Source organism: Cordyceps fumosorosea (genome assembly GCF_001636725.1).
Source record: "Cordyceps fumosorosea ARSEF 2679 chromosome Unknown scaffold_1, whole genome shotgun sequence".
Taxonomy (NCBI): domain Eukaryota; kingdom Fungi; phylum Ascomycota; class Sordariomycetes; order Hypocreales; family Cordycipitaceae; genus Cordyceps; species Cordyceps fumosorosea.
In genome coordinates, this window is record NW_017387301.1 from 620,867 (window position 1) to 635,864 (window position 14,998).

The window sequence follows — 14,998 nt, forward strand, 5'->3', positions numbered from 1 at the left end:
TCATGCAAGGTACTTTTGAACGGTAACGAACGCGGATAGGTGGAGAAGACACCCTATTATTTCAACCTTTGGAGTTGCATTGTGCATCGTCTTACCAGGGGGTTGACAGGTGGACAAAATTTAGAGTGTTGATTAAAGTCGAGCCATGGATTAGGGTCGCATATCCACCATCTTGGTACTGCTCGCTGCCTTGAGAAAGACGTGGTTTTTGAGACGAGAATCACTGCTTATTTGGTTGGATTTCGGGTGGGTTGTGCACGATGACCAGAGTCGGATGAGGCTGCCACGGTTCATACTTAGTATGCTGGGGGCATGGTATGTATATCTTCTGTCTATAACAAGGACACCAGCGTGGGGGTTTCTCTATCTGCCCGCTCACCTACCTCACTGAGCTCTGCACGGGAGGTCAGCGAGCCGGTGCGCCGGCCGGTGCGTGCGCTGGCAATGAGGCGGACCGACCTGCAGGCTGACATCCCGAACAGATCAGGCAACTGCCGAGTGCAGGAGGCAGTGCAGATTCGGCGATGGCTTTGTCGTGCCCCTATCCGTAAATTGGTATTAATTTTTTCAAAAATCGAACATTTGCTAATAACCTAAACAATGCCCAGGCAATGTGTCGCATTCAAGAGGGGTGGGGGGTGTTTTCGCGTTTCCAACTTCAGTTTCTTAAATGCTACAGCCCACGTGTGAGTACATTTTATGGCCAGCGACCTTCGGATTCAAGCATGAGGCAAAGCATCAAGGTCCTTCCTTCCTTTGTCTCAGACCGCCTCCCGACGCCACAAGAACCCGTGCAACGGGTCAGCAACAGGATGGATGACGGCTTGCAAGGAAACTTGGGTCCGAATCGGGTATGACATGAATAATCCGCCCGCAGGCGGGTTCCGCCTTCTCGGCGCTATCTCTGGTAGGCGGATTAACTCTTGATACCAGTCATGAATGCCAAACCCCCCTTTTGTCTCTATTGGTAGGGCTCCGGTGCGGTTGGCGGAATTATACCAAGTATTATAATTCAGCTGTTCATCTATGGTGATTGAGCGAACGCATTTTAATGGGCCGCGGGCCGTCGAATAATGATAACAAGATAGCCGCATTATTCCTCGATGGCGCCGAGACTACTTATAGACCTGACGACTTTCTGTCTCCAGTGACTTGAGCTGGCTGTGGTTGCACAGGTCCCTTCTTTGTGCTTTGTCGTATTCAGAGAGAGAGCATCTGTCAGCCAGGCTTCGCCAAGGCTTCCATCTCATCTGGTCAGCTTTTCTTACCCGCCCAAGGTGACACGCGCCCATGCATGTCTCGCTCCGCAACAAGAAAAAGGAAAGTCTGTCTCTTGGACTGGGCGTGCACCCAAACTCCGCAAGGCTGCGTAAGATTTCACATGGGGGCTAATAAAGTTAACAAGTCAACAATCATCTTCCCAGTGCCAGTATTTCCTCACCTTGGGTCCGTGAATTAATAAAAGTAAAAAAAAAAAAAAAAAAAAACCCTATTCGTATTAGTGTCAGACGGCGCGTGTGCGCCATTGGCTCAGGGTACGACGCAACTCCGCTGCGAGGTGAAGGCTCCCCTCCCCCCCATACAAACAAAAGGCTTCTTTTGGTTCTTACTATTCTAACTGGCTGGTAGGGCGGTCTATACCCATCCCAGGCAATCTCGCAGCCCCGTTTTCCACCAGCTAGCCTCGCTGCCTCGCTGCCTCGCTCCCATCGCATTCTGCCGCGTGAATTCGGGTCGGGTGCGTTCAGGTGTGAGTCAGTTTGCGCTTGTCGTGCTTGGTAAACGGTCACTTGTGCTTGCCCCCGGATGTAGGGGTAGGCAGTGGGTTGCTGATGAGTCTTGGCAACTGCGACATACTTAGTTGGCGGTTGTACCCGGTGTGAGTAACAAGACGGATGTGTCCCAGATCATCACCCATCATCCGGTGGGTGATGTCCGCACAGATGACTGACTACTGTAACTAGTTGAACTGTAAAGATGAGCAGCGAAACCCACCAGAAAGGGATGAACGGGGATACCCATCCTTCGGACCCGACAGCTTCCAGACAAGGGGGGGGGGAGGGGCCAACAACAAGGCCCCAGCTAAACATTGTTAGTTTGCTTCAGCTGGGACATGCGTTGCCATTCCCGGGTTAACATTGCGCGGGCGGCGGAGGACTTTGTTTGTGCTTGTCTGTCGGTGATGAGGCTCTGACTCTGACTGATGACTGCCGCTGCGTCGGAGACAAGGGCCAGCCTCGCAGCCTATTCGCGGACTTCGGACTGCTGACGGACCCGATACATTTTCGGCCCTCTCTCAGCCCTTTTCTCTTCGCGAGGTCGATTGCGCATGTTTTTTTTTTCTCCTCTTGGGGGGTCCCCTTGTCATGTTGGCCAAAGTTTGTCACTCTGCATAATAATACATGCTCTTCTCTCTCTCTGTGTCCCATTCTTTTCTTTTTTGTTAACAATTCTTCTCTTCTTATATATGATTTTTCCTTTCCCCCATTCTCTTGCATTCCTAGATATCTGATCTCCTCAACTTCACCTACCATCTCGCCACACCTACTAGTTACCACCCTTGTCGTCTCCTTGTTCAGACAAGGGCTGAAACAAAACCACGACACTAGACTCACGGAAACAAAGGAGGGAAGAAAGAAAAGAAAAGGACACTCCGACCTTCTCAACACAATGGTCGCTGAAGACAGCGCCACCGAGGTTGGCTCGATCGGGTCGCGCCACAAGGCCACTGTCGACCACACGCCTACGCCGGCCTCCGTCAACGACCTCTCCGAGAAGCAGCCCGCTGCCGCCGCCGAGGACGAGACTGTCGCCGATGAAAAGGATGCCGCCGCCGCCGTCGCCGCCACGCCGAGCGACGACCCCGACGAGGGCATCGAGTACCCCGTCGCCTGGAAGCTGGGCCTGATCACCATTGCCCTGTGCCTGTCTGTCTTTTGCGTCGCCCTGGTAAGACTCTTCTTCATGGCTATTCCAACTCAGAAATTTCTTCCATGTCCATCGCATCACACACGCTAACCAATGGCCCAGGACAACACCATCATCGCCACCGCCATCCCCCGCATCACCGACGAGTTCAGGGGCTCCGTCCAGGACATTGGCTGGTACGGCGCCGCCTACCTGCTCACCACCTGCGCCGTCCAGCTCATCTTCGGCAAGCTCTACACCTTCTACTCGGTCAAGTGGGTGTACCTGGGCGCCATCTTCCTCTTCGAGGTCGGCTCGGTCGTCTGCGGCGCCACCCCGACCTCGGTCGGCCTCATCATCGGCCGCGCCATCGCCGGCCTCGGCGCCGCCGGCATCTTCTCTGGCGCGCTGCTCATCATCAGCCGCAGCGTGCCCCTCCGCCAGCGGCCCGTCTACATGGGCCTCATCGGCGCCGTCTACGGCCTCGCCTCCGTCGCCGGCCCGCTCATGGGCGGCGCTTTTACTGACAAGGTCACCTGGCGCTGGTGCTTCTACATCAACCTGCCCTTTGGCGGCGTCACCGCCTTCTTCATCGTCATCTTCCTGCACCTGCCCGACGCCAAGACGGCGCTCAAGGACACCACCTTCAAGGAGCAGCTGCTCTCCTTTGACCTCGAGGGCACCTTCTGCTTCATCCCCGGCATCGTCTCGCTGCTCCTCGCGCTGCAGTGGGGAGGCTCGCGCTACCCCTGGGGCAACGGCCGCATCATCGGGCTCTTCGTCGTCTTCGCCGTGCTCATCGCCGCCTTCGTCGCCATCCAGATCTGGAAGGGCGACAAGGCGACCGTGCCCCCGCGCATCTTCACGAACCGCACCGTCTGGGCCTGCTCCGCCTTCGTCGTCTGCCTCGGCGCCGCCTTCTTCATCATGGTCTACTACCTGCCCATCTGGTTCCAGGCGATCCAGGGCAGCTCCGCCGTCAACTCGGGCATCAAGAGCCTGCCGCTGATTTTGGGGCTCGTCGTGCTCTCCATGATCTCGGGCGGCTTCGTCTCCGCGCTCGGCTACTACACGCCCTTCATGATCGCCTCGTCGGTGCTCATGGCCGTCGGCGCGGGCCTGCTGACCACGCTCGAGATCGGCGCCGGCCGCAACGAGTGGATCGGCTACCAGTGCGTCTTCGGCTTCGGCGTCGGCCTGGGCATGCAGCAGCCGATGGTGGCGATGCAGGCGTCGCTGCAGGTGGCCGAGATCGCGGTCGGCACGGCCATCATCATCTTTGCGCAGACGCTCGGCGGCGCGCTCTTCATCTGCGTCGCGCAAAACGTCTTCCAGAACAAGCTCAAGGAGGTCATCGCCGCGGCCGGCATCCCGGGGCTCACCCTCGACGCCGTCAACTACGTCGGCGCCACGGGGGCGCGCACGCACTTCCAGGGTGAGGCCCTGGAGGTCGTCCTGAACGCCTACAACACGGCCATTACCAACTGCTTCTACGTGGCCGTCGCCCTCGCCTCGCTGTCCCTGATCGGCGCCCTCTTCACGCCCTGGAACTCGGTCAAGGGCAAGAAGATTGAGATGGCTGCCGCGTAGGTGCCAGGTTGACGCGCACGGGAATTTATAAAAAAGTTGATACCACTAATTGTCTTTGTTTACATGTACGGATTTTGTCATTGGGACGGCGCATATCTGGTTCACGGCCTGGTTTACTTGCAGAATACTCACCACTACCCTGTTTTTGTTCATGGGTTTCTCTACTTTTGGTTTACTCTTACTAGAGGAATTGGTATACCGCGGTATCGATAGAGCATAGATGAAATGAAATGAAGCTAAATTAAACTAAATTCAACTAGGTCAATACGTCTCTTCTTCGGGCACTGATTTTTCCTGTACCACCAACGGGTCATGCCATAGCATCGCAATCAATCTTTGCGGCGGCCACGACGGCGGCATATAATCCATTCTCAGGTGAACTGATTTTTACATTCACGTACTATTGAAGGGTAGATTCAGCCTTATCGCGTCTTCCCGCTTGACCCTCCCCCACGAACCATAATAAATCTCCAGCTCCGCCTCATCCGAGGCCTTTAGCAGCTCAGCCAAGCCTTTTGGTGCCCGTCAGCCTTCTCCCCAGTCTGGGCCTCGCTCCGGCAGTTCCGGAATGGCCCCCTCCCCACAGCCATCTCAAATGGCTTCTCCGAGTGTTTCGGTGCTCCTCAAAGCTGTAGCGAAGCCCTACACCCATGGGATGTCGAGGCGCTTGGCATGGCAGAGAAAGCGCCATCGCGTGCGTGTCGTTGGTTGGCCGTTGCGCGATTCAGGGTGTAGGCTTTTGTAACGTAATGTTCTATGCAGTGAATTATTTTTTTTTATAAAAAAGACCTCAAAATTAATTACATGCGGGCCTTTCATATAAAGCATGTCCCCAGACTTGCTCCGTCCCGACTTTACCTCACGGAGCGCGGATTGCGGGTTTCTTCAGGACGGAGCCGCGGCGTCAAAGTTCAAGCTTCGCGGATCCAGGCCGATGCCCTTCTTCATAATTGTTCATGCGTGGATAGAATAATGTTGTTTTCTTATTTAGGCACTTTATAATAAGATTAAAACTTGTGAATCTGTTCCTTTCCGTATCCGAGTTCCTCCAGCAGCCCCTTTGTAGAGCGGCTGCCAAGCAGGGCCGTCTCCATGGCCGGCGGCCCGCATACATAGACCTCGGATTCTTTGCTGCCAAGGTCCGGCAGGGCATCTCGAAGCAGCGAGGCCGTAACACGCCCTCTAGTCAGCGTCGAATTCTCTTCCGGCTCGCTGACGGTAAAGAGCACCTTGAATCTATCTGGAAACGCGTGCTGCCATTCTTCCATTTGGCTCTTCCAAAGGATGTCTCGGTCGCTGTTGGCACCATAGATGAGTGTGACTGCGGTTTGATCCTTGGCGTTGCCGAGAATTCCTTGCGCCAGCTGGTAGCACGGGGTGATGCCTGCGCCGCCCGCAATGAGGACCACATGGCGGACCCTGTTTGCTGTCCACTGCGGCCCTTTGATTGCGCCGACAAAGAACAGATGCTGTCCGGGCTGCATTGAATGGAGGTGTGTGCTTGATTTACCACCAGGGTACTGTTTGACCATTAATTCGACAAAGCCGGGTTCGCCTATTCGGGGCTACATATCAGCTGCATGCTGGAACAAGATCCGAACCAGGACGGCAGAAGGGAGAGGCAAAAGGGAGACATACAAGAAGAATTAACTGGTGTATAAGGTCTCAGAACTGGGAAATAATATCCCTGAGGCCATGAAAAAGTGAGAAGAGCGGCTAGATATGTTTTCCATTAGCATTCGTTTCAGTGATTGGAGAGGAAGAGGCACGTTTAGCGCAAAAGGCTCACATGTCAACGAGTTTCCACTGATTGCTTCTGCGTCTGGCAAACGGAAACGAAGCATCTTCGTATTATGATTGACTTGGCAGGAACTCTCCAAAGGCAGAGACAAGAGTGCCGGGCCACCGCCAAATACTTTCTTGGTTGTTGCTGTCGAATCGACAGCCTTGGTACTAAGCATCCTTCTTGAGATTCCAACTGCGGCTCCGCCAACAGCAATGGTGCCTATCAGAGTGGCTGCCTTTGACCAAGTGAGTGCAGACGTAGTTGTCATTGTGGTTCACCAGGAAAAAGAATAGTAGGATGAAGAACGGATGGTACTAGGGGCAACGTTTCGTGGCCAGCCAAGAGATGCATTGTCACCTTTATAAGTCCCGGCCTCAGCCTAGTGTTATCATGCATGGTACCCCATTGTATTAACTTACGAGATGATGAAATGGTGGTACGGTAAAGTCAGTGCTAGCTAGCCTGGCAAGAAACACGGGTTGCGTCAGAAGCTACGATGTGGAGATGGCGCGAAGACAAGACGCGAAAAAGACACAAAAGCATGACGCAGGGCGTAGATATGGGGCAGGTAAGACTCAGAGAAACCTCCTGCTATAGCTGTTGCTAGATCATTAATCAGTATCTATGTATACTACTAATAAGATGGCATTGATAAGGGGGAATTGAAATAGTAGAAATATTTTTTATTTTTATTTTATTTTATTTTGTTTATTATTATTATTATCATTATTATTATTATCCATCTGTGGTTGAAAGATGTTGTGCTGGACAATTGCGGCATCTCGTCTCATGGCCCCGGCCCAACATTCAGCAGTCGGTCCCGAGCCGGTCCCGATTGTAAGTGGGCTGCGTCGGTCGTTTTCCGCTGCCCCACCCGAATCTCGGCCATCGGTATTCCTCGCTATACCGGCCGGCAGGCGGCTGTCAGGTCATGAGAGATATCAAAGCGGCAACAATTTCATTTACCGTCCGTCGGTGGAGCAATAGCTTGATCGGGCCGCTATTGCGACTCGAGTCGAAACTTTGTCTAGGGAGGACGGTTCCGGCGTCTGCGGTCAAAACTTTGGGTCAGTCAGCATGTACTGTACCCTGGAATCAAATTTTTCAGTTCACTCAAAAAACTTAGTTTTTGGGCATAATACTTTTAAACCCCGTTCCTTGCCCCTGTGGCCGTTTCAAATATGCTACATAGTTCCAAGCTTCGCCATCTATCCTTCAAAGTGCAACCGATTCTTAGCTTTGCCTGTGACAACGCCTAATCACCCACCTTGCACCGTTCAACTTAGGATGGCGCCATTCCAATTGACCCCTTCTCTCGTGGCTGTGGCAACTGGTATTGTTGGTTCAGTATGGACTTCAGGTATGATGCTACTCCGCACGCGGCTGACGACCATGCACTTGTTGACATCCCATCCACTCCTTTGCATAGGCGCCATCGCTTCGTTGACCCTCATTGGGGTCCCAACAGCACTCTCTACCCCCCAATCCCCGGTCATTGTCTGGAACGGACTCTTCACCCGCGGCATGGCCGTCATGCCCAAGGTCGCCATCACCACAGCGCTGTGCTACCTCTACGCTGCCTATAAGGTGCGAGGAGGAGGAGAAAGGACGACCAAGACGCACCTAGCCGCAGCCGGCCTTGTCATATCCATTATTCCTTTTACTTTGATTTTTATGAGGAATACCAACGAGATGCTCCTGAATGGCGCGTCGGCAATGACCTCGACGGCATCTAGCCAGCTGATTTCCAAGTGGGGCAATTTGAACATGGTCCGAAGTCTCCTCCCACTTGCCGCCGGTGTCTTGGGACTCTACGGCTTGTGCGAGAGCCAGTAAGTCGTATATTACTACAATATGTATCAATTTAAAGTATCATTAGAAGCCGCGTTGCCTCGATAGCAAATAACCAGTTCGTAAAGTTGCCTGAAAATGAGTCGCTGTGTGCTCGCTAAGACTACGAAACCACTGCTTTCGTTGCTCGTTTTTGTTTGAATAAAAGTCGATTTTGATGTTTATAATATGTAGATGTGTAGGTAGCCTGGGGTAGCGACCTGGTTCCTCAAATCGTTGTGGGCTAGAAAGAGACAAATATCCTTGATTTATTTCCTAGCCCGACAAGAACATTTATGGAAAGGGTGTTGAGACTTGTGAAGACGGCAGATAGCACCGAGTAGTTCACAGTGTTTAAATGCAGGGTAGGAAATGAAAGGATACGAGGGTGCGAAGAACGAGGCCTCACCACTACCGCACTCGCACGAAAGACATCATCTCATGTCATTTATGTCTTCCGAGCATCGAGAGTCTCCTGGGCCTCTGTGGCTTCTTAACCAAGGCATGCATTTTCTACTTCAGCAGGCCCCAGCTGGTTAGGCTGCTACTCGCATCGTGTTCCGATTCCGATTCCGTCAGAAATTGATTCGCACATCGATCAAGCGCCGCCTCCACCATGATCGACCCCATCTACCACAGCCGAGATCTCATCTGATAAAATAAACCAGGCGAGTGAAATCTAGAAGGTTGGATCCCGGCTAGATCCGCATGGCCGCGTGAGAGGGCCGCGGGGTGAGGGTGATGCTGCCTGCATGCGGGCTATATCTCGTCGAGTAATCGGTATATAGGCAGTCTTGATCGGCGAGACTTGCCGCAAACGTTGTTGAATGCTGAATGCTAGTAATGCGCTACAGCGGGAGCGCTTGCGACGCTGGCTTGGCCGACTGGGTGGTCTTCAAGAAGAACTTGTCTGCACAAGGGACAGTTGGGACAAACAGCAAGACGCGAGAAAGGTATGCTACTCGGCAGATGAAGAGATTATTTCCCCTGGTGAAACATGATGCAGGCGTGCACGTGGTACTTGGGCCGGGACATAGCCGGAGGCCGACAGAGAGTTCGGCCAGTCAGTCGATGGCAACGGGTTTTGGGTGACCAGGGCGTTCAGGGGCCGGTATCTATGTATGTACTAAACCGACCTAGTCGATGTCGTACTGGGAGCTGCAACGTCGGAGTTCTGGGACATCATGATGGGCATGGTTGTAGATGACTCGGGTAAAAAAAAAAGGAGAGGGCGAGCGAGATGAATGCCTTGCTTGGGCTGGGAGACGGAGAGGCCGGCCGGACTTGTCTCACCCCGCTGAGGCCAACGCGCCGGGGGCCAAGTTGCAGTGAAAAGGCGCTCTGAATGCACTGCACTGCCTGTACTATGTACGTCTTTTGGTGATGTCTGCGCTGTAATTTTGCCTGCTGGCTTCTGCTGCACATGCGCCACTTCACCAGCCCCCGCCAGTCCACTGGCACCAACCAAGTCGATACCTCACCCAGGAAATCCCCGCAAAACCTTCAACTCTAACAATCCACACCCGCTTCTCGCCGCCAGCTTCGACCTTGTAAAATCTCGCCTCGCACCGTTTATCCCATAACACGCATCCTCGCCATTGTCGCTTCTCTTCTCATCTGCTAGGTGATGATGCCGTCGCCCATCTCACTGTAAATAGATGGCTGCATCCGTGCTTCACCATCCGTTGCTGCCACACCCGACCCTCGCCGCCACACACCACCATCACAACCGCCATATCCATCCCTCTTCTCCGCCCACCACCATGCAGTCACCACCACCCGCCGCCGCCTCGATGCCCTCACCCGTCTCCCAGCCTCTTGGCTCGCCTACCCTCAAGTCGCGCAAGAAGCGCTCACCATATGTCGCAATTGCTTGGTGCGTTGACCGTCTTTGCTATTTCATTCTGCTGTCCAATCGATGCACCTTCCCGCTAACCCCGGCCATCTCGAATAGTGTGTATGTGACCAGCGCCCTATTTCATCACTCACGGCCTGCACCCGGCCCGGCCGCCAAGTCAGCTCATGCGCTCATCGCTAACCCTGTAATCTCTCACCTCACAGAACATGCAAGCAGAGAAAGACAAAATGCAGCGGCGAACGGCCCTGCAAGCGCTGCCGCGACAGCGACATCATGTGTGTCTACGGTCGCGCAACACGCTTTCAGTCTACCGATGAGACCTCGTACGTCATCACCAGCCTCACGCGACGTCTTCCATTGATTGGCCTTTTCCATCATCTCAAAGCCCATCTCACCGCCCTTATTCTTGGAATTTATATACTCACAATCCCGTCCCAGGAAATCGACCAAGTCAAAACGAGACTCGCAGCCCACAAATGATCCTCACAAACCCCGTGAGCGAGATGCCTTTCGCGTCAAGAAACCGCCGCCCTCCGCACCGCCACGCACACAAAGCAATGCAGAGACGACTGCCCAGACACGCCACGGCGCTTCCGACTACTACCTCCGCCTCGCCGAAAAGCGCCTCGGCGATCTCAGCCCCGGCCCCGGCCGCTCACTCTTTGGCAGCGGCCGCCAGCAGCAGCTCATGATTGGCTCTCACATTATGCAGCAGCTCATTGACCACCGCAAGACCGGCGCGCCTCCCGGCACCTTTGCGCCTCTCGACAAGGAGCTCTGGATACGCATCATTGACATTTACGAGGAAGAAGTCGCCCTGCAGTACCCATTCCTCGACCTCGAGAATCTGCGCCACAGAATCAGAGCCGCCGCGCCGCCAAGCGAGAGCAACTCTGTCCCTCAAGACCAGGTTGCCGTCGAAGACATCATGTCGCTGGTTCTCTCCGTCGCCTCTAGTATCGTCGACCCAGGAACCTTGACTGTCGCCAACAGCTTTGTCGAGTCCTTGTTTAGCGGCGCCCTGCTACGAACTCAGCTTGGCGCAGTCAACAAGACGGACCTGTCCATTATCATCCTCGCTGTACGTGCTCGTGGCTGAGTATTACTGCACTGACTGACACTTCTCTCCAGAGCATTTTCTTTTTCCTTAATGACAAGGAGATGCTGGCGTGGAGAGCGATTGGCAACGTCCTACGCTCATTACACGAAATCATAGCGCAGAACACAGAAGACGCGCCCAACCCAACAACGCTGGACCAGCTCAAAGATGTCGGCGAAAAGTTTTACTGGTCTGTATACACTCTCGACCGTCGATGGGGCTTTGGCACCGGCTTGCCATTTTCGGTTCACGACTCCGACATTCATCGTCAGCCACATTTCAAAGTAAGTTTGTATGCACATGTCCCCACACTAACGAACCCCTGACCAGTTCTTGCAGGACGACTCCCTCTCATCGACATATTTGAGACAGATGATTGAGTACAGCATCATCTCCGCCGAAGTCAGACGATCCATCCTCCAGCCGTCCACGTCACCAACCGCCACAGTCACTGCCCTAGCCGCCACGCGCAACCTGCTCGACTTTCAAGTGACCCAGTTTCAGAAGAACATCCCCAAGCGGCTGCAGTTCCTCGGCCTGCAGGACAAGTTCGACCCGACGCGGGAGAAGCGCGGCGAGTATCGTCTGCGTCTCGTCCTATACCTGCGCTGCAACCAGATGCGCATCGTCATCCACCGCAAGTCGGCCATGTCGCTCGTCGGCGGCGGCTTCGACACCTCCACCACCAACGTGCTCGCCGAGACCTCGCAGGACACCATCCGCGTGCTCATCGCCCTCGCGCGCGAGACCGACATTTACCACGCCCAGCAGCGCACCTTTAACCACTTCCTCGAGACCGCCCTCGCCTCCCTGCTGCTGCTGCTCTGCTACGCCGAGGCCGAGTACCGCGTCGGCTACCTCCCCGACGTCCTCGCCGCCATGGAGCTCGTCCAGCACCTCTCCGTCCACTCCCCCGTCACCCGCGCCCTCAAGCAGAAGCTGCACCGCGTCCAGCACATGATCAAGGCCTTTCGCGTCTCCAACCACACCTCCGCCCAGCCCTCGCGCTCCGGCTCCGCCGTCCCCGACCAGTTTGCCGACCGCACCGCCGAAATAGCGGTAGGCACGCCCACCGGCGGTGCCGTCCCGCCGCAGATGCCCGTCTCCCTCGCCCCCGTCCTGGACGCCCAGCAGCAGCCCGTGTTCCCGCCCGCCGCGGCGCTCGCGGAGATGGCCATGGGCGGCGGCGGCGGCGGCGGCGGCGACGGCCCGTTCACCCCGGTCGGCGGCGGCGGCGTCCAGCCACAGCAGCAGGCCAGCTTTCAGATCAGCCAGATGAACACCCCGCAGCCCTACGACGACGGCGGCTTCGTCGGCGGCGGCGGCGCGGGGAGCATGCACTCGCAGCAGTCGGCGAGCGACTCGACGTCTATGATGGACCTGGTGGCGGCGCACGACATGGGCGACCTGCCGAACGACTTCTTCACCTCGCAGTTTACCGATCTAGGCGACATTCTTAAAGATTACGACAATTTTCGGTTTTGACACTACAACGAAATCGGAAAGTATGAATATGGTGGCTGTTTTGCTATTGTCATTTTTTTTTCTTGGGATATATACACTTTGTATAAACAGGAGCAATCTAGGAGGCATCATTTTCGCTGACATTCTAACGAACCGGCGGAGTTGACTTTTTTTTTTTCTTTTTGCATGATTATCATCCAAAATATACCCAGATGCAAATTTATACCCACTGACATTGCTTCGAAGTGACGTGTATGTACTTGAATTGTCTACATACCTAGCCATCTAATAAACGGGCCTGGCCGTTCCCAAAGCACTCCATCCTCCTCCATCTTTGGTCCCAACCAAGCAACAGTAGCCCTATTGCTAGACAACAACCGCAACTTGGAAAAGTCAGTTGTACTTTGTGATGGCATTGAGGTACGTGCCGCCCGACTCGGACAGCTGCGAGCCGTCGCCGTTGGTCGGCAGCCAGTTCGGCGCGAGGCCGCCGCCGCCCGTGTACGCGTACGCCATGACGTGCTCGTTCTTCTCAAACAGGTCGACGGATGTCGTTGATGAAGTTGTTGATCTTCCGCTGCTCCTGGCAGGGCGCCCACTTTCGGGTGGTCGGAGACACAGGCGAACTCGGTGACCCAGTTGGGCTTGCCGTACTTGTTCCAGTTGGACGCCCTACATGCTGTCTTTGTACGAGTGGATGGCGGTCAAGTCCCAGTCGGCGTCGAGTGACTGCGTGCGGAACTTGGCGAGCCAGCCCTCGTCCTTTTGCTTGCACATGGAGGGGCTGCCGAGTAGGCTGCCGGCGCGGCCCTTGGGTGCGATGTAGCGGTTCCAGAGGTCGACACACCCTGGGCGACGCGCAGGTCGGCCGAGTCCTTGCCGGGGCAGTCGGGCTCGTTGAGACCGAGAAGGTACAGCGGCGTCTCGTGTAGAATCTGGAACGCGCGCAGGCGGTCGGCGTCGGTCTTTCTCTGGTGCCGTCGCCCCCGGAGCATGGACACGCCCATGACTTCGTCGTGGCCGGAGGGCTTGGGCGTCCAGTCGTACCACCAGCCGATATGGTCCTTCCAGTGGCGCATGGCGCGGCCACCTGCCGAACCGGCTTTCTTGCCGTTGGGGATCAGCGGCGCCTTGCGTGCATCAACCGTGGCGGAGGTGGGAGAGGCAATCGCCGTCGAGATCACGGCCAATGCAGCGCCAGTGTACTTGAGAAAGCAGACCATTGTTGTCGTTGTTTGAGGGCGTTGATTGTGCAGTGCAGGCTCAACGAGGGATGTAGAAGCTGACCGCACAATATATAGTTGTCTCCATGCCGGGATCTCTCTCTCGTCGTATCGATTTGCAGCAATATGGTGAGCACGTCTGTCGCGCAGGGACATGGTGCCAGTGAAGCCATGGGATTCCGCTCTAGCGCTTATTTAATTTAATCAGATCATCGAGCACAGGAGCTCAGCCAAATGCAGCAGGGTGAACAGTGCCAGGGATAGTACTGCAACCTCAGAGCGTCATTCCTGGAGAAATTCGCCCGAGCCTTGAACCATGGCTCGCCTCGATCTAGTCAGCAAGGTGCGGAAGGATCCTGCTGTGTGTGGTGGACAGCAGGGGGTTGCTGCCGGGGAGAATACGCAGAATAAGGTTGCAATCACCATATCGCACGCATCGCTTCTAGGCGCTTGATTCGGCAACGCGTAATACTATCCGGGGATGGCAAGGTATGCAAGTCCGTTTCGTTTAGTCGGCTCGATGCTCGTGGTATCACCATCGTTGTCGGTAACGCTCTAACTAGCTGAGCGTAGCAGGAGAATGTGAAGCTGACGGTGTGGGCTCGCTGAAAGACTGCCAGCCATGAGGGCACTGTGCTGTGCGGCTTCGGAATATCGTAGAGGAACAGAAAAGCGGTGATTGAAGCTGCTCAGGAAACTAGTTGGCAGCGAAGCCGTTTATCCTGCCTGCCGATCCTGCCTGCCGATCCTGGCTTGGTGAGGAACGCGTCGAAAGTCCCTAACGACGTGCCCCTACTGAAACAAAGGCTGGAAAAGAGAGTCACGAAAATGCGAGTTTGTAGCGAGCGATACCTATGTAGAGTATCGGATATGGCAGTTCGTAAAATAGTCACAGTAGCAGAGCGCCATGAATGAGACACTCGTTTGCAACAGGCGAAGCTTATTAGCTGGGTAATCCATAATTAAGTGGCGTCTGATGCAGATTTATCGATCATGGTCGGGCCGAGTGCATGACTCTTGGCGGGCGCGTTTGCTTGTGCAGGTTCGCTTTGTGCATGCACAAGTGTCATGAAGCAGAGGATTAAAACATGTATAAATTGTAAGGTCTGATTCAAATCTAGTTTCACTCGTCTGTCTCTTTTGAAATTCCAGAACTATGGCGGTCAAGCAGTTGTAGAGCTCTTCCGCGATAGCTCCGTCAATCTATAGCAGCAATCTACGGGGAGATACAAGGTAGTCAT

At 54.8% G+C, this 14,998-nt stretch overlaps 5 protein-coding genes across 5 annotated transcripts; 3 read left to right on the forward strand and 2 right to left on the reverse strand.

Moving 5' to 3' along the window:
- Positions 1 to 2,670: 2,670 nt before the first annotated feature.
- ISF_00195 (MFS transporter) lies at positions 2,671 to 4,497 on the forward strand (the record flags this gene model as incomplete). Its single annotated transcript, XM_018843802.1, has 2 exons — positions 2,671 to 2,949; positions 3,031 to 4,497. The coding sequence occupies 2 exons, from the start codon at positions 2,671 to 2,673 to the stop codon at positions 4,495 to 4,497; spliced, it is 1,746 nt and encodes a 581-aa protein (XP_018708252.1).
- A 1,007-nt stretch (positions 4,498 to 5,504) lies between these two features.
- On the reverse strand, positions 5,505 to 5,981 carry ISF_00196 (Oxidoreductase FAD/NAD(P)-binding protein; the record flags this gene model as incomplete). The annotated part of the gene is made up of 1 exon (XM_018843803.1): positions 5,505 to 5,981. One exon carries the CDS (start codon positions 5,979 to 5,981, stop codon positions 5,505 to 5,507), a length of 477 nt encoding a protein of 158 aa, XP_018708253.1.
- A 1,694-nt stretch (positions 5,982 to 7,675) lies between these two features.
- Positions 7,676 to 8,189, forward strand: ISF_00197 (hypothetical protein; the record flags this gene model as incomplete). Its single annotated transcript, XM_018843804.1, has 2 exons — positions 7,676 to 8,115; positions 8,183 to 8,189. 2 exons carry the CDS (start codon positions 7,676 to 7,678, stop codon positions 8,187 to 8,189), a joined length of 447 nt encoding a protein of 148 aa, XP_018708254.1.
- Positions 8,190 to 9,876: 1,687 nt separating this feature from the next.
- On the forward strand, positions 9,877 to 12,555 carry ISF_00198 (fungal specific transcription factor domain-containing protein; the record flags this gene model as incomplete). Its single annotated transcript, XM_018843805.1, has 5 exons — positions 9,877 to 9,989; positions 10,205 to 10,294; positions 10,410 to 11,052; positions 11,103 to 11,354; positions 11,410 to 12,555. The coding sequence occupies 5 exons, from the start codon at positions 9,877 to 9,879 to the stop codon at positions 12,553 to 12,555; spliced, it is 2,244 nt and encodes a 747-aa protein (XP_018708255.1).
- A 372-nt stretch (positions 12,556 to 12,927) lies between these two features.
- ISF_00199 (hypothetical protein) lies at positions 12,928 to 13,757 on the reverse strand (the record flags this gene model as incomplete). Its single annotated transcript, XM_018843806.1, has 3 exons — positions 12,928 to 13,132; positions 13,211 to 13,344; positions 13,380 to 13,757. The coding sequence occupies 3 exons, from the start codon at positions 13,755 to 13,757 to the stop codon at positions 12,928 to 12,930; spliced, it is 717 nt and encodes a 238-aa protein (XP_018708256.1).
- Positions 13,758 to 14,998: the final 1,241 nt, after the last annotated feature.